Raw genomic sequence first — 21,075 nt, 5'->3', positions numbered from 1 at the left:
TGAGTCTCATGAACCTATTTTCCATTTAAACATTTATGATCCAAGAGTTTGGGATGGTCTTAATGCAAGAAAAGGGACCAATTCGAGAAACTAATTTCACTTATCCTAAGGACAAACTCTCTAGAAAATTTTCCTCACACTTCTATGATCGAAAATTACCAACGGGTGAAATTTATGATAGGAAATGGCTTGTGTACTCAAAAGAGTTGGATAAAGTCTTTTGCTTTTGTTGTAAATTATTTTAAACAATTGCCTCAAAAAGTGAGTTAGCAAAAGATGGAATTAGTGATTGGAGACATCTTGGTGTGAAGCTTGACCAACATGAAAATTGTAAAGAGCATCTCATTAATAAGAGAACTTGGGTTGAGTTGAAAAGTAGATTGACAAAAAAATCAGACAATTGATAAAAATTTCAAATGCGAATCAAGAAAGAGACAAATCATTGGAAACAAGTGATGCTTAGAATTATTGCTGTTGTAAAATGTCTTGCCATACGTAATTTAGCATTTCGTGGAACAAATGAAAGACCTTATAAAGACTCTAATGACAACTTCTTAGGTTTACTTGAAATGATTGCGGAGTTTGATCCAATAATGAAAAAGCATTTTCGACTCATTGAGAATAAAGAGATTCATCACCACTATTTGAGCCATAAAATCCAAAATGAGTTGATAGCTACTTTAGCTTCAAAAGTCAAAACCACAATCATTAAAAAAGTAAAATAAGCCAAATTTTTTTCTATCATTCTTGATTGTACTCCTGATGCAAGTCATGTGGAACAGATGACTTTAATTTTGAGATGTGTTGACTTGTCAAGTAGGTCAATAAATATAAAGGAGTATTTCATGAAGTTTTTAAGTGCGTAAGATACATCATGACAATGACTTTTTAATGAGTTGCAAGATGTTCTAAAGTCTCTTGATCTTGATATTGATAATGTGAGGGAACAAGGTTATGATAATGGATCTAACATGAGAGGGAAACACCAATGTGTCCAGAAAAGATTGCTAGACATAAATCCCAGAGCCTTTTACATGTCATGTGGTTCTCATTGTCTTAATTTAATAGTTTGTGATATGGCAAGTTCATGTCTTAAAGAAAAATCTTTTTTTGGAGTATGTCAATGCATATATACGGTGTTTTCTAACTCTACAAAGCGTTGGAATATTTTGCTTGAACATATTGATGATTTAACTTTGAAGTCATTGTCAACTACTCAATGGGAAAGTCACATTGAAAGTGTTAAAGCAATTAAATCCCAAGTAGCTCAAGTTAGAAATGCTTTGTTTACGTTGGTGGAAATTACTGAGAATCCCCAATTGAGTAGGGATGCAGGATGTTTAGCATCAGGAGAACTTTCTAGTTTTGATTTTGTATTAAGTTTGGTTATTTGGTATGACATTTTGTTGAAGATTAACATGGTGAGCATAAAATTACAATCTGAGGACATGCGTCTTGATGTTGCTGTAAAGGCATTGGAAGCACTTGTTACCTTTTTTGAAAACTACAGAGAAACTGGTTTTGCTTCTGTCATGCGTGATGCTAAAGAAATTGCACTTGATTCGGAAATTGACCTTGTTTTTCAAACTAAACGTCATAGACCTAAAAAAAACATCATGATGAAGTTGATGGTAATGAGAGGGAACAACAGTCTGCTGAAGAATCATTTAGAACAGATTATTTTCTAGTTATAGTGGATATTGTTTTTTCTCAACTGAAACACAGGTTTGAACAATTAAAGGCTTTTGAATCTATTTTTGGCTTGTTTGATGCACCGAAGTTAATTTCATTGGATAAGCAACAGCTAAAAGAAAATTGTAGGAATCTTGAAGCACATTTGAAACATGGAAATACCATGGATGTAGATGGAGCCGATTTATGTTCCGAATTACATGTGTTGCAAATGATGTTACCTGAAGAAGCATTTCTCTCCAATAACCCTTGGACATCCATGGAAATAGCAAACTTTGTAAAAGAAACTGACATGTGTCCTAATGTCTTGATTGCTTATCATGTACTGTTGACTGTACCTGTGACTGTGGCATCTGCAGAAAGAAGTTTTTCAAAATTGAAATTATTAAAATCTTACTTGCGGACCACTATTACTCAAGATAGGCTAAATGGATTAGCAATCTTATGCATTGAAAATGATGAGATTGAAGACTTGGAGTATAATGATATAATTGATGATTTTGCTTCAAAAAATGCCAGAAGACAATTTCTTAAAGGTTAAATTTCAATGAGCTTTGCTAGGAATGGTTGTATATGATTGTATTTTTGATTGTCGGGGTTTAGGTACTATATCCCCCCGTTGTATATTTTCTCAAGTAATATAATTTGGGCGTGAGGGCCTAGCCCCCCAGCTTCGACTGGGTTCCAACCCTCGTTAAATATTTTTTTTTTTTAACATATGTTTCCGTATTAAAAAAGGGCACATTTTGAGCTTTCGCACTAGACACCCAAAAACTCAGGACCGGCCTAGTTCCGAACTAGTCTGGATCAGTCAGGCTCAGGCTGAAATTCTGTAGCTTCTTTGCCAATTCTGGATTTTCAGCCATAGAGTTTCGGATATCCTTTGTTCGACAAGTTTCACATGACTTTGAAAAAAAAAACAACCAGCATGCTGTTGACGCACCCTGCGTGCTCCAATGGAGTCAACGCATATTGCGAGAGAGCGCAACGGGGAAGAAAGGGATATGAGGGTCGCGAGTCGTGAATTGTGATTTTGATATCATTTAATTTTTCTCATTCCTTAATATACATATATCGTTGTATATAAAGAAATTTGGTTTTTCCCTTGATTTTAAATTCACCAACTTGAGGTTTTGATACAAACACATAAAATTTTGCACTTTCAATGCAAAAAAACAGCAGAACTGTGGAAAAACGAAGGAGAAAGATTGAAACTTTGTTCCAGATTCAAGCACAAAAAACAGTGGCAGCAAAACACTGCAAGTTATAAAGAAAATCTACAGCCGAAGATAGCTACACAACTCATCACCTGATGACCATGTGGTCAAAATAGATCACGAATGATCTAAAGATATTAGGGTTCTTTAGAAAAAGACCCTTGAAACTCTTATTTTCCAAACAAAAACCCACCTAATATTAAATATGCAAATAAAACCCAAATTTCAAATAGAGTACCATGTAGACAAATATGTAACCAATTATTATCACATATTTACAACTTATGCCACAAAACCCTAATTATGTCAATAAATATTATTACTCACCCTAATTATGATTAGTAATTAACCCCATATGGAAAAGTTCACCTTTCTTGTATGGTAAATATTAGGAATATATATATATATATATATATATATATTAATTTAGCCATGTTCATAAACAATTATGGGCAAATTTTTCATATGAAAAAAAAAATCCTTTGTACAATCAGTTATTTTGCATCAAATAATATTGTTGGATAAAAAACAATAAAGAACCAATTAATATTCTTTTATGTTGTAGGTAAATTACTTTACCTAGATTATTACATACATTAGGCATTTTTTGTTTGTTATCATATATGCTTGTTAAAAATAATTTATCTATATTTATATGTAAAATATAAGTAAATTAATTTTGAATCAAATAGCATTTATTTTGTAGGTAAATTAAAATAGTAGTTCCATTATTTTGGTAAAGTTAAACAGTGCCTAAATTATTTCGTAAGAATTAAACCAAGACAAATTATCTCTACTAAAATAAAACAGTAGCTATTCGACAAAAAATAAATAAAAAATAAAACAGTAGATACATTATTTTCTTTTAGGATTAAACAATAGGTAAATTATATTGTAGGTACATTATGTTTGTAATATAAAAAAAAGAAATTGAAATTTATAAACAAAAAGTAGTAGATATATTATTTTTTAATCAAATTTCCTTTATTTGTAGGTGAATTATTTTCATGCATTATTATATATATTGGGCACATTTTACTACTAATATATATGTGTGCAATAATTTACCTATATTATTATATAAAATATAGATAAATTTATTTTGAAATCAAATAACATTTTTTATTTTATAAGTAAATTATTTTACATGTATCATTACATATACAGGGCAAATTTATTACTAATACACATGTCCAAATAATTTACCTATATTTTTTAAATATAGCTAAATTATTTTATAGTGCCCTTTCATATTTTCATTTGGTAAGAAAATGACAAGATTAAATTAAAATTGTCTAATTTTATGCAAATTTGAAAAATAATTACGAAGGAAAGTATAACATTATTAGTTCTTTTTTTCCTTAACATACAATTTGTTATGACATATTATTATTTTAAACATTAATGCATTTTTTTCCATTAATCTCTCCTTTCAAATTTGCATAGATTTAAATGTTTACATTAAAACGGTAATTAGGGGTATTTTAGGCATCTGCAAAATGTAAAATGTGTAAAGGCAAACAAAATTAATGAATTTGCTTATGTGGAGCCTAGTCATTAGGTTTTATTCAGATAAAAAGACTATGTCGGGTTTTATGTAAAGAAACTTGAGTTTCAGGGGCTAAAGTCATATTTTCAGAAAAAATGAAGAAGAAAGTGTAGACAATATGACAAAAAAGGAGAAACACAACCTAGTCAAACCACTCTAGTCCCCGAAAAATATCCTCCCGACTTTTCAAACAACTAAGGAAAAAAAAAAAATTCAACTAGACTAAATGCTGAACGGGTTTAGATCCACTTTCCAATTTTTTCCTACTGGCAACTGCCCCAAATCTTTTGTGAGAAAGTTTATTTGAACCCATTGTGTATACGCTGATGCATGCAATGTTCCTTTTTCAATCAATATTGGATTCATTCTCAGCATCACTACTTAAATGTCAATGTGTGTAGTCAATCCTAAGGAAAAAGTTGTTGCTGTTTATGTCCTAAATTTACAGGATTCAAACTGAAATCACAAAGCTTCTTTGCCAATTCGGCATCGTTAGCTTGAGAGCTCAGATCGGCTTTGTTGCTGTCCATGGTACATTCACCGTTGAAATCCTTAATATAATGATGCAACGCCACGGAACATTCAGTTGCTGCTCCCTACAGGTCATGCCAAATATATGAAAAGACAACCAAAATACAATGAAGCTGCTTCAGCATATCTTGTAAGGATTGGCTGATGGTAACATGCCTGATAACTAAATTTTAAAGACAATTGAGTACAAATCTGAACTTTAGTCTGGATCCAGTATCTGATTGCAGTTTACAATTTGACAATTTTATTTCACGACACTTCAGAAAGAACATTAACTCCTGCTACTCCGGATTGGTCAAACTCGAGCTAAAATCCCAGGGTTTTGCAGCCAAATCTGCATTTTTTGCCTGAGAGCTCGGTTTGGTGACGTTGCAGTCTACAAAGTATTTGCCCCCTACTCCCTTTACTTGTGGATGGAGCGCCACAAAGCATGTTGTTGCCGCACCCTACACGTACAGCCATGTTCAAGAAATAATTTTAAGCATAGATGATATAAAATGTTATTACATGTGTAGTTTGTGCCTGAAAAATAAAATCAGCTGCTACATACTACATAAATAGTTCAAGGTAAAAGAAGTACCTGTTCAACTGTTTTGGAGACCAATATGCCCAGCACCTTAAGCAGACCTGTGTCAAGCCAAAGAGAACATAAATTGATCAGTCGAAAACCAGACAAAAGTTGCACTGTCGAGAACATTCAAAAGTGATCAAAGTTGTAGGGTATAGGAGCTGAAACTTACACCATAAAAAGCAATCATAGCGCATAAAATTGGTGAGCATTGTTCCAGGATGAAGAGAATTAGCTGTTACCTCTGCCCCTTCTTCCTGTTTAGTTTGTTTTGAAAATAAGTTACCGTATCAATCAAGAGTCATTTTAAAGTGCATTAATAACTTATATGAATATATATGCTGAAATAAAAGACATGGTGATTGATGATTTTAAGGAATTCAATACCTTCAGACGCCTTGTAAGCTCATTAGCATGCAATATGTTAGCAAGCTTGGATTGTCCATAAGCATAATATTTCTGGTATCTAAAAATTAGCAAGTAAAAAGGGAAGATTGTTGATCATTATCTAACATACACCTCGAAGGCTCGAACAATTAAACAAAAAAACAGATGTCAACTTATTAAACCAGAATATATATACCCTAAATTCTTCAAAATGATGCTGCATATACAAAAGTATACCTTGAGTCGTCACTAATTTTGTCAAAACAAAATCCATCACGGTATATATATCGATGACCTAGCGATGATACATTAGCAAGTCTTCCCTCTGTTTTTCTTTCTCGTGATGTGGTTTTCATGGTCTCTAAAGAAAGATTTGTGAGGGGAAAATGACCTGCACATTGGATGGTTTTAGTAATAATATTAAGTAACAAGATGAAAGAAACTTTGTTAAAAACTTGATCCATTGGCCTCATGGAAGAAATTCATTAGACATGTTAGGGAGCGTACCTAAATGGTTAGTTGCGATATGGAGTTTTATGTTGTCTTTGGAGAGCTTGAATGGAGTTGCCATAATCCCTGCAAGAACACGCGATGTCTCTACGCCAATACCACTTGAAGCTCCTGAAATATAAACAAAGTTCACGCACACTAAAGTATTTAGCAACCTTACAACCTTAGTTGGAGAGACACAGGCAATGAAGTTAATTATAGAAAGCGTAAAGAAGAACATGGCCTGTAACAATGGCGGTAAGACCGCTTCCGTCAATCCCTTGAGTAACTTTCTCCGCGGTGGAAGAGACAGAGAATCCAGATTCTCCTTTCTTGCTAAATATCCCACCCATTGATTCCGCAGACGATGATATGAAGTAATAATTGGCAACATAGGTGATGGAGTTCTTTTTTCTTGAATTATTTTCAACGAGATTTGGAGTTACAGCGAATGTCAAAGACAAAGCTATGGTTGGTGTGCCTCACTAGTTATAGATACCAAATTTAATTTAAATAATTTTATCTAATTGTTTAGCCAGCCTAAGCAATATTGTTTGTCATGTTGTTCTGCTATTTAAAAAATAAGACATTCGTTTTTATTACGAGCAATATTATTACTTTAATCTACACTAAGAGATTCTTGAGGTGTTTTCAAACCCTTTTCAGTTTAAGGGCCGCTCGCCCTGCCAAAGTACCACAAAGGGTTTCTAGGCTTACACCTTTGTCTTAAACGACCTGAAGAAAGGCTGTCAATAGTGCTCTTAGCAGTGTTATCGATTGTATACAATTATGTATCTAATATCTCTCATCACTAATAGATGGTAATGCAAATAATCTAATTGAAAAATAACCAAGGAAATCAGAAGAAAAACAAAGGGATTAATAAGAAAGCAGCTTATATCTATGCTGACAGCTTTCTTACAAGGCAACAAGGCTTCGGCCATAGCCTATATAAGTTTTACTTGATCATTCAACATTTTAGCTTCAACTAAGTCTCGAACCATTGTTGCCAAATATGGAGTACGGTTTGTTGCCAAATACGGAGTACGGTTCGAGTTCGCGATTCGTTCGGGTACGGAATTCCTTAGTAACTATAGTATCATTCGTCACAGAGTACACATAGACAGTACGATATTCAATTTGATTCGTTATAAATTCGTTAAATATATAAATAGTTTGATTGTAAAAACATTTATAATTATACATTTTGCAATTATTATTTATTATAAGCAATTATTTGTGTTTTATGGAATTGATTATTTGTAAGCAATTATTTGTTTACAAAGGAAAGACAATTAGTTGACTTAACTGTTTAAACAAAACATAATAGGGAGACCAAATTCTTAAACCAAATTGGCAAACTAAATGATGTGTCACTAATAGGAAGTAATCCAATCATCAACATCCACATCATCTGGTTTATAAAAATTTGGTTCAATAATTTGGGTAATATTAGGGAGATCAAATTTTAAAACCAAATTGTATAAACCAAATGATGTGTTTTAGACATGGCAATTAATTCCTCAACCCGCTAACACGACACCAAAATAATGGGTTTCGGATCAACACAATAACTAATCATGTCATTATCAGGTCACTCGTTAATAACATGTCATTAATGAGTTTACACAAGTTACCGTGAGTAACTCGTTTCAACCCATTAAGAAAAAAAATTATTTTGATGATTTTAAAGTTAAACTACTAAAAAAACTTATTATAAAATACAAGAGTCACAGTGTATATAATGGACATTAAATATTTATTGTTGTATTATTATTCTATATAAGTTTAAAAAAATGGAAATTGACATAAATAAGCCATTTTCTTAATCTTTGGACCAAAATAGGACAAACCGGCCATGCACACCATGCACAAAAGTGAAATGACAAAAATAACCACATATAAATTGTAAAAAGTCACAGCTCATTGTGCCATTTTTCGATTTCGAAGTTGGGGATGTCGAGAAAGGGAGAGCTGTGAGCTGTGTGGGCTTTTGGATTGAGCTCAGATGTGTGAACTTTGATTTCGAAGAGAAGGAAGTCGAGAGAGAGATGGGAAAAGTGAGCTGGATTTTGGGTTGAGCTCATAGCTCTAATTTCAAGCATAGGGATGTCAAGAGAGAAGTGAAAAAAAGTAAGGTCAGGTCAGGGGTTTTGGGTTTGAGCTTAGATCTGTGAACTATGTGTATTATTCTTCCATAACCAAATACAATAGATTCTTCCATACTTAAAGATAGGACATTTGTGCCATATTTTCTGTTTTGTCTGGAAAGTTCCATTTTTTCCTACGATTGAAGCTTCAGCGGGCATAGTAAGGTAGGGTGTTTAGTTCCAAGTTTCTATATCAATAATTTATGGAATAAATGGGTTGTTTCTAAGATGAACTAATACTTAGAAGTTAAATTAGGGTTTGTGTTTCATGTTGAGGCCTATAGGTTGTGGAAAAAAAAAATTACCTTTTGACATGCTAGAATACTGGGTATGTTCCAATTTCTGTTTCAAGTGTCCAATTGCAAAAATTTGTGAAATTTTTTCCATTATATGCATATGGCGTGCATGGTGTGCAAGGCTATAACTTAATATGAGAAGCGAGAATGTTCTAAGGCCGGAGTAAGGTGGATCAGAATACAAGTACCTTTGAAGTCTGGTTATGGACTCGACATGCTCCACTGCAAAGCTGAATACACAGAGCAACGATGCCACCATCATCCTGTTCCAGAATAAGTAAGCAAAGTCCAATGACATTGTTGAGATTGACCATGCTTGTACATTTCCACCTTTCACGGTGATGCACAAATTTGGTTCCAACACCTCAAAAGTCCAGTAATTGATCAATAGCTCTAAACTCATCGAGCTGTATAAATGAATTAGCGATGCCAACATCATCATGTTCCGAATAAGTGGGTGAAGTCCATCGACTTTGTTGAGATTGATCATTCTTGTTCCGCAAAATACATAGACCTGATCTAGTATGGAGTAAATAAGGTTTCTATATTCTTTGAAATTCCTACAATCTAGGGATTTGGTGTGCGCCGCAAGTAATCACACTCTTAAGACGATGCAATATTTACTTAGGGTGGGCAAACAGGGCGGGTTCAGGGTAGGTCCAAATAATTTATAGAGAAAATGGGGCGGGGCAAGGTGGGTTCAAGTAAATAGTAGGGTGGGGCAGATCCAAACTTCTGAATACAAGGGCCCCCTGCCTGGACCGTATCACACACATACAATTCACACGGGTCTTCTCACTAACTCAGTTCTCACTTTCACAATCTCTTTCATGAACCCAGACTAAATCTCCTCAACCCTCATTCTTGAATCTCGATAGTCGACAGTCAAGTGTTTCCGCTGGTCCACGAATCCAGGCGCTGAGTTTCCAGCCTTCTCGTCAGATATGCTCTTTAACTGTAAGTACTAAGTCCTCCGCAGCCGCCGCTGCTTCCTCATCCTCCTTCTGTTGATTGAATCTAGTGCTCCATCGAACCTTTGCCCTTACCACCTCATAGGCCCCTGCTTCTTTTCTTCTCGCCACCTAATTTTAGTTTTATTTTTTGAATTTGAATTTGGGGATTTAGGAATTAGGGGTTAATTTGCTAAATTATTCGATTAAGGGATTCAATATTGCTATTTGTATGTTGTGGCTTTGTGGATTATCAAGTGGACCTTTTGTTTTCAATTGATTTCTGTATGATTTTATTTTCCGTTGATTTTGTTTTCAATAGATCTGTGGTTGGGGCCTATGAAATTGACACGTCCCGACCCCGATATTCCCCGAATACTAGGATAGGCTCGTGCTGGCCGACACCCGAGGGTGACGAAAGCCATTTATTGAGTGCAAATGCTGAAAACAAGGGATAGATAAAACTTATAAATGTAAAATAATAAGGAATATACATTTAAGGAACGTGTTCAGAGCACACATCTAATCTAGAAGTCTAAAAGAATTAGTATAAAAATTGAATGAACACAGAAGTGGGTTCTACACAGAGAGGACTCGAAGATACCAATGCGGAAGTGTCTGGATGCCGGGATTGTATGCCTCGATTCTAAGTCCTGAAGGGGGCGCAAAACAAACATGAGTGGACCAATTTGATATAGATATAATAAAACAGTTATCAACGTACTAACCCCCAGGTTTTATGAAAACACATATATAATGATAAACATAGGTTTTCCGAAACCTAGCATGCCATGCAATGTCTCAAATCATAACTTGTATATCTAATAATCACTAGTGAATTGTCCGATAACCCCCAGGCCCCATGCCGGCTCCCCATCTTTGAGCAGATAATCATAGGAAAATACACTTCAGGCCCCATGCCGGCTCCCCGTCCCTGTGCTAAATAGCCAGAGGAAACACACTCCAGGCCTTATGCCAACACCAAACCGTTGCCCGGGACGGACCAGAATCTATCCCTACGTCCCGTAGCGGAAATGACCACTAGGTAAGTACAAAACCACTGAACATATATATATTGAAAAACAACTTCATAGTATAAAGTCATCCATCATCTATACTATAAAGAGGTGTTCGAAACATGTTCTAAATATCATATCGTCATCCATCGGATATTCTATAAGAACATGGGGTATAGGAAAAATAATAATAATTCAAACTAGCCTTAGTAAGCATGTTATCTCAAAACGTTTCATAAAACGTAATCAGTAAATCATGTCTTTCATGTATGCATTTCTACTATTAAAACATGCATTTTTAGAAGGGGTCCACTCACAGTACTTTGCCGTCGAAAAGTCACGCAGCTAGCGAAGACAGAAATGCCACTATAATTGCCCCAAAGCACATAAAGGGCTCAATTAATAAAACTATATAATAGTAATTGAATTTGGGAAAACGGGTGTGCTTCACCCAACACAATCCCGAGGCAAAACCTACGTAAAAATGGAAGGATCAACCTCCTAAAACACAACCAAGCATCATGCTAGGTACGAGAACGAGGGATTCGAGACTTACCCGACGGGAAAAAGGAAAGAAAGCTCACCGGAGCTTTGCTCCGTGCCGTCGAGTTCACAGGGCAGGGAACCTGGGTTCGTTGCGAGTCTCACATGTTGGTGATATGATCTTCGTGAGTCCAAAGAGAGAGAGATGCGAGAGGTTAAGGGAGAGAGAGATACACGGGAGAGTTGAGAGAGCTACGTGAGAGAGAGACGAAGAAGAAGAAAAGAGAGATCACGGGGGGGGGGGGGCAGAAAGAGAGAAAAGAGAGGGTTAGATGGCTGACACGTGGCAGCTTAGGGGTGAAAATAACAAATATTACAATTATTTGGGGGTGGTTGTAACAATCTACCCCCCTTAAAATAATTTCATCCTCGAAATTTAAAATAACATACTACACTGAAAAATACTCGAAAATAGAAAGAAAATATATGTATAAAGGGTAATCAAGTCAGAGTGGGTGCATCAAAGAGAATATGACACACCGTCGCGAGCGGGTTGCAAAATCCTCTATCATGCCTCCAAGCTTCTACTTTCTTCCCCATCAGAGTAATAGTAGAAAACATACTTTATAAAGATATAAGGTCGAAAACACAAAATAACTTAAGGTCAAAAGTAAGTACATAAAATACGATAACGTCTAAAATAGATAAGTAATAACATATAGATCGAAAACTCGTGCTGAACTTAAAACTGAAAACGGAAATACTTCCCCCAAAACATTTGTAACGCCAAAAACAAATAACTAAAGTAAAGGAAGTTAAAATACTTATATTGAAAACCAAAATTGAAAAATGAGAGTGGGTCTCGCCTACGCATATGAAACGTCACGCACTTTGAGAACATGAATCTTTGGTTAGAGTCCCAAGAATAACCATTCCGCACAACTGCTGAAGACGGATCTTCTTGCTCACTTGCTTAACAAACCCAACGAATAAGTTATCGATACAACGGTCTGCAGCCCGCAATATCGACAACACATTGTTGTCTCGCTAAGCAAGCAGTAATTTCCTGAGGGTGCACAATTTCACACGTCGAAAATTCGATCATCCAAATACCAGATCACAATACTCATCTGTCAACTAGTGTTGCCCGTAGAAAACTTTCGTACTATGTCGCAAAAATGTCGTACCCAACCAACAAAATAAAAACTATCGTCGTAACAACTCCATCCAGTACCAAGCATCATATCCTCCTCAGTTCTTCCAAATGTGACCAACTACTCTAGTGTTTCACCAGTAAAGAACCCATTTGAAAATTGTACCTTGAGATTCAAGAGAAGTGGCTACCATGTTAGTAGTAGACCCAAAAGCTCGAACCAAGCAAGCAGAAAATGAGAAGTCATCTTCCTCAACACGCAGTATCTCTTGGGAACTGTTGTAGTGCTCAAACCACCTCTCCATTGTTGCTTAGTTGCATATTTCTAGTCAACCAAGGTCAAAGTTGGTGGAAAGAATGACTCGCAAATGGTCAACCTAAAAAGAAAAGAGAGTACACACCTTTCGAGAGAAGTGTGAAGATCTTCTGATTCTCACCTCGACCACGCTGTGGTGCCATCCCAGAGTGCACCAAACAGATCTGCTAGAAGTGTTTCGACAACCACGTACTCACAACAAAAGAGTTTTGGAGTGAAGCAGTGAAAATATGCGTTGAGACGACACATATCGTTGGAAAATAACCGATGTGATGCCTATGAATTCTAGTAAGATGGTGATACAATATGCTGACCTTCCGTACTAAAACCTTTAACCAACTCTTACTAAAAGACCGCTCAAACTTCACACCCACGTGGAACTTTTTATGGTAAGTCTGGTAAGCTTGTCAAGATATTATGCTCCCAACATTCCTGTCCAAATCGATAAGAATTGGGTGCACACTTCCGCCGAATCGATCATTCGTGAATTCCTCACTGATTGAGCGAGAAACCATGTCGAGAAGGCTAAAAGAACACTCAAGAATTTGAGGGTCAAAACAAGTCCATTAAATTTATAGCACAAGATATCTAGTTGAGTAAGAAATCATGCCGAGAACAAACTTTTTTTTTTTTTCACCCTCGATGTATTGTTCCGACATGATCCAGTTCACATTGAGAAACAAACAAGCGAAGGAAAATGAAGATGCAGAAATAGAAGTCACTGTTTATGATTATTTGGCTAATCATCACAATAGGGTCGACTAGTTTCTTAGCCAAAAGGAACAGGTCTAATCTCAAGAATAGTTAAGAACTTTTAATAAGGTTTGACGAGGCCAAAGACATTTCAAAATTCATAATGCTTTGTGAGAGATGTTTCAAAGTTCAAAAATGAAACATAAAACCTCTGAATTAACAGAATGACGAAGAAGAAGGATACGAAGCAGCCTGCGTATGCATGCAGTGACACAATTGGCTACCTTAAAGTGATACCTTTTAGTAAACCAAAGCTCAATGAGTCCAGAGAAGTTTAGAGCAAAGCTCGATCTTCATACAATGATGAATATGGTAGAGTCTTAAGCCATTTCACTGAAAATTACAAGGATGAACAGTTAATGGACAAGAGCATTGGTCAGTTAAGCTACAAGCAAGAGGCTAAGTTCACCTCTACCGAAAGGTACGTGAACAAGGAGCTAAGGTTTACCACCGAGTACCAGACCCAGGGGAAATTCAAGGAGTCTGTTTATCCAAACAAGTTTGGGTCTTCATCATCCAAGTTCAACTACAACAACAAGAAGAATCGCAACTCCATTTGGAAATTGGTAAGAATAGCGTCTGCTTCCGAGGAGCTTCCTAAGAAAACAATTAATGTAAACGAAGTCAACACTTGAAGAATTTGATGTGAAGCTGACGGTCAAAGGTTTGTGAACTTGACTTCGTCATTGGAATAAGCAAGAAGGTTATCGATAGAACAATCACTGAAGATTCATTCTAAAGATTCACACGAATATCCTTAATGGAAACGAGTCCAAGAACATTGATTTGCTCCCACCAACTACCACTTACTAACCGTCGTCACCAATAGCACTTACTCGTTATTTAGCACGCACTTTGAATGTTTCGAGTAATTTCCAAGAGATATGAATATGCCCGCCATTCCTAGGGAACGCATGTTGCAAAGTGGCATCACCATTTCAGATTTACAGCTGGTCTTGACCAGACTTCCTCAAATTGAGATTTCTAAAACAAGTCGCTTCAAGTAACACCGACCATGCCCGTCATTCCCAGGGAATGCACATCGTAGAGTATCGATCCGAAGCTGAAAGTCATCCAATAATTCAAGCACATCACTAATGAGGCACAATCCCGACACGAATTCTTGTATTTTAACCAGAATGTGACAATTCAAACAAAGAAGATTTGCATAACTACGCCAAATGGCATAAAATCCAGAAGTCCTGACATCCAAATGAAGTCAAAACTGACACACTAATTTAGTAAGAGAAGATCCTAAGTATGCTCTGAACAAACCATGCTCTGATACCAATCTGACATGCCTCGACCCCGATATTCCCCGAATACCAGGATAGGCTCGTGCTGGTCGACACCCGAGGGTGACGAAAGCCATTTATTGAGTGCAAATGCTAAAAACAAGGGATAGATAAAACTTATAAATGTAAAATAATAAGGAATATACATTTAAGGAACGTGTTCAGAGCACACATCTAATCTAGAAGTCTAAAAGAATTAATATAAAAATTGAATGAACACAGAAGTGGGTCCTACACCGAGAGGACTCGAAGATACCAATGCGGAAGTGTCTGGATGCCGGGATTGTATGCCTCGATTCTAAATCCTGAAGGGGATGCAAAACAAACATAAGTGGACCAATTTGATATAGATATAATAAAACAGTTATCCACGTACTAACCCCCAGGTTTTATGAAAACACATATATAATGATAAACATAGGTTTTCCAAAACCTAGCATGCCATGCAATGTCTCAAATCATAACTTGTATATATAATAATCACTAGTGAATTGTCCGATAACCCCCAGGCCTCATGCTGGCTCCTCGTCTCTGAGCAGACAGTCAGAGGAAAATACACTTCAGGCCCCATGCCGACTCCCCGTCCCTGTGCTAAATAGCCAGAGGAAACACACTCCAGGCCCTATGCCAACACCAAACCATCACCCGGGACGGACCGGAATCTATCCCTACGTCCCGTAGAGGAAATGACCACTAGGTAAGTACAAAACCACTGAACATATATATATTGAAAAACAACTTCATAGTATAAAGTCATCCATCATCTATACTATAAAGAGGTGTTCGAAACATGTTCTAAATATCATATCGTCATCCATTGGATATTCTATAAGAACATAGTGTATAGGAAAAATAGTAATAATTCAAACTAGCCTTAGTAAGCATGTTATCTCAAAACGTTTCCTAAAACGTAATCAGTAAATCATGTCTTTCATGTATGCATTTCTACTATTAAAACATGCATACGAGAACGAGGGATTCGAGACTTACCCGACGGGAAAAAGGAAAGAAAGCTCGCCGGAGCTTTGCTCTGTGCCGTCGAGTTCACAGGGCAGGGATCCTGGGTTCGTTGCGAGTCTTTCCTGTTGGTGATATGATCTTCGTGAGTCCAGAGGGAGAGAGAGATACGGGAGAGTTAAGAGAGCTACGGGAGAGAGGGACGAAGAAGAAGAAGAGAGAGATCACGGGGGGGGGGGGGCAGAAAGAGAGAAAAGAAAGGGTTAGATGGCTAACACATGGCAGCTTAGGGGTGAAAATTACAAATATTACAATTATTTGGGGGTGGTTGTAACAGAAATGCTTGAAAAGTGTTGGATTTGTGCGTTTCATTTCACCTATTAGATTTCTTTTGGGTTGGGGCCTGAGAAATTCTTGAAACTTAAAATGTTTATTAAAAGGAAAAATAAAATAAAAGACCAGTGGACCCGTAGGAACTGACCCGTTACAACTCGTTTTAAATAGGCCGAGTTAGGTATGGTTCCGATTCTGAAAAGCCCACCACCGCCTCGCCCCACCCCGTTGCATTTACAAACTGGTTTAGTTTGGTCCCTCTAATTTTGGGCCAGGCCTGGCCCGTGCCCACCCTTAATATTTACTTTTAGATATCCTCTAGGATTATCCCAGTTTAGTATGGATTCTATATCCAAAAAGGTCTTTCTCTCAACTGATATAAGTACACCTTTTTAGGATTCAATTCTGGTAGCGCAATTATGACATACTTTATTTCCTTGCCTATTGGTTGTATCTTATCAACTGCTTACTAACTTGGCTATCAGAGAGTTTTTGGCCAGCACCCCACTAGTGCCAAGGTTGCTTTGTGGTTATTTGCTATTTGACAAGTAGTCAAGTTTGGGCATCTCCACCCCACGCGGTGGTGCACGAATTTAGTTCCAACAATCTCTCTCTCTCTCTCTCTCTCTCTCTCTCTCTCTTTCTCTCTCTCTCTCTCCATCGACTTATGCAATTATCCTCTTTTATGTTTTTGTTTTGTCAAATTTAGCTTTTAAATCTTAAAATAAAAATTTGTAGGATTAATCCATGTGGCACCAAATGATTGGATAGTTGGAACCTACTCATGTGCCACATCAGCAAATTGACGTAAAACTTAACGGGAAGCTAATGGAAGGACCAAATAGATTTGTGAAACTCATTTTTCGAGACCAAATCATGATAAAACCCTATTAACATTATAATTGATAGTTAAATTTATACTTCTGAGAACTTTTTTTAAGTGGAATAATAAATTGGTATCGAACTTGACATATATGAGGTTCAAACCTAATATTTATCTATTGCAAATGAAGGAAAAATATCACTAAACCATAGTACTAAATAGCTATATACTTCTAAAAATTTAAACCATCTGTGCCATTATCATGAAACACAGTTAATAATTGTATTTTCTTCAAGTTTGGAAAAACTGAAGCAATTAACAATCGTGTGTGTTAGAAGTAGTGAATTGCCTTAATAGCTATGGTTTGCTTTTTGAACTCACTGCATCACAGGTTTAGATCTTCGCCAAATTCTAGTGTAATTTAAAGTAGTAATATCCCTTATACTAATATCCCTAATCGTGTTCTTGTCAAATTCCCCAAGTGTGCCGTGTTCATTTCGAAATGATCCTACCCTTGAACACAAATACTTCCTGATACTGTATTTGAAGCAGTTGTTCGAATTCCTTATGATCTGCAGCTGAAACAAGTTCTTGCTAATGGTAAAAAAGGAGCTTTGAAAAGCTCACTACTTCATAGCCTTTAATGCGCCCTACCGGAGATTTCTACCAACACAATTTTTTTCTAATAAACGCCTGTCCAATTCAAAAAAGTTTCTCTCACCCAGTAGCTATTTCTTACTTGTCACCCACAGACAGTGACCTAGTCTCTCGTAGGGTACCATATGTTACTTAAAAGAGAAAACCTGAGGCTAAGGGTACGTGAGCTTCAAAGTTGGAATTTCGGAGTCTATATACGTATATTGAGAATAATTGAGAGCAATGAGATTTAGAGTGAATTAAGAGGAACAGCCTATTTTATCTTCATTTGTAATCTTGTTTACTTTGATATTGGATCACTCAGAAGTGAGCCTAACTTACGGTTAACCTCATTATATCTTGTGTTTGTGGTTAGCCATCATTGGGAAATATTTCCTAGCAGCACCGTTTTTCCTTTCAATCTAAATTTTTGGACCACTTAGTACTATGCCCTAGTAGTATTTCTCTTTACTTTTAAGTGAGATGTCTTAGGTTCGATTATCGCCAAAGACAAATTTGAATCGCATTATTATGGCTGACCCATTATAAAAATTGGCCCAAAAGAAAAAAAAAAGAAAATTATTGGAGGTGGACTTAGGTGGACCGGAGACACTCCCACGGACCTCCTAATCTAATAACACAATATCATATAAGCGAGATTAACGCGTGGCATTAAAGTACGCGGTCCATTTTCTCTCTAGACTTACTTGCCAAGTTCAGTAATAAATAAACTTTAACCCATAAAATAAATTCTACATTCAAAACATGTCACAGACTTTGAATACATGATTGATTAAGTTGTACTGCATACTGAATCAATTAAGGAGGCGAAGAAGACACCAAAAAGGGAGAATGGGACACTAATTTAAAAGTGGAGAGGTTAAAGAAAATTAGCTCCTGGACTTGAAAGGAATGGCCCTGATGACTATCTGGTGGTAGATAGCAGCAAGAGCAGCACCAATGAATGGTCCAACCCAGAAGATCCACTGCAAACAGAATAGATTGTATACAAAACCATCATTAATAAACCGAAAATTCATCACGAAATTGCCTAATTAGTTTTGATTAATTCACTTACGTGGTCATCCCAAGCGTGCTCCTTGTTGTAGACAATGGCGGCTCCAAGACTCCTGGCAGGGTTGATGCCGGTTCCGGTGATGGGGATGGTGGCCAAGTGAACCAAGAACACTGCAAAACCAATGGGAAGAGGGGCCAAAATCTGCATACAGATATATACACTCCAAGTTAAATCACAGTCCAAACTCCAAAGGAATGATCTTTCTATCCACAGAGCTTCAGAGAATGATATAGTATTAACTTAGGCTAAACAAAATTAACAACTGTTTGAAAGTGTCATCATTTGGTCAACTCCTGCATTTAACATAATTTGGACAACGATCCGATACGTATCGTGGGTATCGGATATTGACCCTCGTCCAAATTTAAAGTATTTGTGCAGCATAGGTAAGAGACCATACAAATTGGATTGCCAATCACATGTATAATTTCTTGTTGCTATTCTTAAATGGTAGGTCACATTGCCTAACACCCCCTTTTTCATTTATACACATATATACAAATACAAAACCCACCAAACACCAGTGTGGGACTCACATGCATGTGAAACCTTCTGGGTAACAGCAGAATTTTCCACCTTAAGGGCACCAGAAACAAACAAAAACAAGCACATGGCAAGCATCATTGTTTCCCCAGGATTCACAGAACTGGAGAAATGATAGATTTTACAGTCCCATTGACTAGATCCAATAACAATTTCATCCATTAGGGCAGCTTGGATGGAATTATATACCCATTTAAACATAATCTCAGAAAAGCCAAATTCTGGAATGTACCAGCTAAAACAAGAATCAACAAACAATTTCATCCATCATACTATTAATTAACCAAAAGATTCAGCACCATCTCAAAGAAGTACTGGTCCATGAAAAAAATAATCAACTTCTAATTCAAATTAGCAAAACAATTAACAAATCCAGAAGCTGCAAAAGCATATATATAAGTCAGAGATGATAACAAAGATTAGTAAAAATAATAACTTACAGGGACATGAGAGTCTCTGGCATTCCTCTTGGCATCAGTAGCGGAGAAGACAGTGTAAACAAGGACAAAAGTACCGACAATCTCAGCTCCAAGGCCATCACCCTTGGTGTAGCCATGGTTAACAAGGTTGGCCCCACCACCCAAAAGCTCATACTGGTTCTTCTGGAAGCCCTTCACAACACCAGCACCAGCAATTGCACCAAGGGTCTGCATCACTATGTAGAAAACGGCTCTGGTAAGGGAGAGTTTCCTTGCCAGAAAGAGCCCAAAGGTCACTGCTGGGTTGATGTGCCCTCCTGTTACATGCAATTGAAAACACACAGATCTTATCACAAAAAGTATTTTATCACAACATTTCAAGCATCAAAGGTAGAAAATCCAAGTTAAAAGTTTAAAGAATCAAATGGTTAACCCATATCCAATAATTTAAAGAAACGTACAAAAAATTACCCAACAGTGAAAAAATGACGAAACCCATGAAATATACACCAACAGAAAGATGTTTTCCAGTGAAAGTTACCCAACTTCATGCAAAAAATTGAAAACTGAAGATATGGGAAGGGAGGAGAAGAAAAATAAAGAAAACCAATATCAAAGTAATTTGAAAAAAGCACAAAATATTTATCCAAAAAAAAAAAAAAAAAAAACTGAAGAAATTCGACCCCTGAAATGTACACCAAAAGAAAGCATTTTTTTCAGTGAAAGTTACCGACTTTATGAAAAATCTTGAAAACTGAAGAGATGGGAAGGGAGAAGGAACAGACCTGAGATACCAGCAGTGGAGTAAACAAGGGCAAAGATGGTCCCACCAAAGGCCCAAGCAATTCCTTGGATGCCCACAGAGTCACACTTGCTAGTAGTTCTATTGACACCCATGACAGTAAGGATGGTGATGTAGAGGAACAGGAAGGTGGCAATGAACTCAGCAATTCCAGCTCTGTAGAAGGACCAGGAGGTGAGCTCACCTGGCTCAAACAATGGAGCTGGTGGTGGCTCCTTGTAGTCCTTGTGTGTCTGTGCAGAGGTCCCAATGGGTTGCCTCTCTGGGAACTTGTTTGCTCCAAGCTTCACATCTTCTTCCTTGCCCTCCATGGCTGAGCTTTCTCTCTCTAGGTGATCTGGTTTTACACTCAGAGCTCGGGTTTTGTGAGTTGCAAGAAAAGGCTGAGATATAAGGCGAACTTTTATGGCTGAGATGGATAATATCAGTCTATTATTATTATTTATTTTTAACGAACGTATTTTCTATATTAAAAATGGGTATGCTTAGTGTTATAATGGGATAATAATAAGTGGTTTAAATTCGCTTTTCACAATAATTCAATCTAAAATCTTACACTTACAAGTAATGAGAAATACCAATATTATTATTTGCCATAATAAAAAATATTATTTGTGATAGTCGTTAATGAAACTAATG

At 36.6% G+C, this 21,075-nt stretch overlaps 2 protein-coding genes across 5 annotated transcripts; both read right to left on the bottom strand.

Moving 5' to 3' along the window:
• Positions 1-5,115: 5,115 nt before the first annotated feature.
• On the bottom strand, positions 5,116-6,869 carry LOC126599259 (short-chain dehydrogenase TIC 32, chloroplastic-like). 4 transcript variants are annotated; one of them, XM_050265609.1, is made up of 7 exons: positions 6,678-6,869; positions 6,452-6,565; positions 6,182-6,335; positions 5,945-6,023; positions 5,730-5,814; positions 5,570-5,616; positions 5,116-5,435 (listed from the first exon to the last, which is right to left on the bottom strand). In XM_050265609.1, the coding sequence occupies exons 1-7, from the start codon at positions 6,784-6,786 to the stop codon at positions 5,271-5,273; spliced, it is 753 nt and encodes a 250-aa protein (XP_050121566.1). In that variant the 5' UTR covers positions 6,787-6,869; the 3' UTR covers positions 5,116-5,270. The 4 variants fall into 4 exon arrangements, with proteins under 4 accessions (XP_050121566.1, XP_050121563.1, XP_050121564.1 ...); XM_050265606.1 differs by having other exon boundaries at positions 6,452-6,869; XM_050265607.1 differs by having other exon boundaries at positions 5,116-5,390; positions 6,452-6,869.
• An 11,457-nt stretch (positions 6,870-18,326) lies between these two features.
• LOC126599260 (aquaporin PIP1-3-like) lies at positions 18,327-20,833 on the bottom strand. Its single transcript, XM_050265610.1, has 4 exons — positions 20,420-20,833; positions 19,656-19,951; positions 18,673-18,813; positions 18,327-18,580 (listed from the first exon to the last, which is right to left on the bottom strand). Exons 1-4 carry the CDS (start codon positions 20,745-20,747, stop codon positions 18,485-18,487), a joined length of 861 nt encoding a protein of 286 aa, XP_050121567.1. The 5' UTR covers positions 20,748-20,833; the 3' UTR covers positions 18,327-18,484.
• Between the last annotated feature and the right edge of the window lie 242 nt (positions 20,834-21,075).

This window comes from Malus sylvestris, chromosome 14 (genome assembly GCF_916048215.2).
Source record: "Malus sylvestris chromosome 14, drMalSylv7.2, whole genome shotgun sequence".
NCBI lineage: Eukaryota > Viridiplantae > Streptophyta > Magnoliopsida > Rosales > Rosaceae > Malus > Malus sylvestris.
Note: the sequence above shows the minus strand (reverse complement) of the source record. Positions and strands in the feature narration are given on the sequence as shown.

Excerpts from the sequence above, each read along its gene's own strand:
- LOC126599259 (XM_050265606.1), bottom strand. The coding sequence starts at position 6,827 with ATGTTGCCAATTATTACTTCATATCATCGTCTGCGGAATCAATGGGTG. Across the intron at positions 5,815-5,944 it reads AGCTTACAAGGCGTCTGAAG|GAAGAAGGGGCAGAGGTAAC; the intron begins GTATTGAATTCC and ends CAAACTAAACAG. Across the intron at positions 5,436-5,569 it reads TCTCCAAAACAGTTGAACAG|GGTGCGGCAACAACATGCTT; the intron begins GTACTTCTTTTA and ends CTGTACGTGTAG.
- LOC126599260 (XM_050265610.1), bottom strand. The coding sequence starts at position 20,747 with ATGGAGGGCAAGGAAGAAGATGTGAAGCTTGGAGCAAACAAGTTCCCA. Across the intron at positions 19,952-20,419 it reads CTCCACTGCTGGTATCTCAG|GAGGGCACATCAACCCAGCA; the intron begins GTCTGTTCCTTC and ends TGCATGTAACAG. Across the intron at positions 18,581-18,672 it reads AGCACGCTTGGGATGACCAC|TGGATCTTCTGGGTTGGACC; the intron begins GTAAGTGAATTA and ends TTCTGTTTGCAG.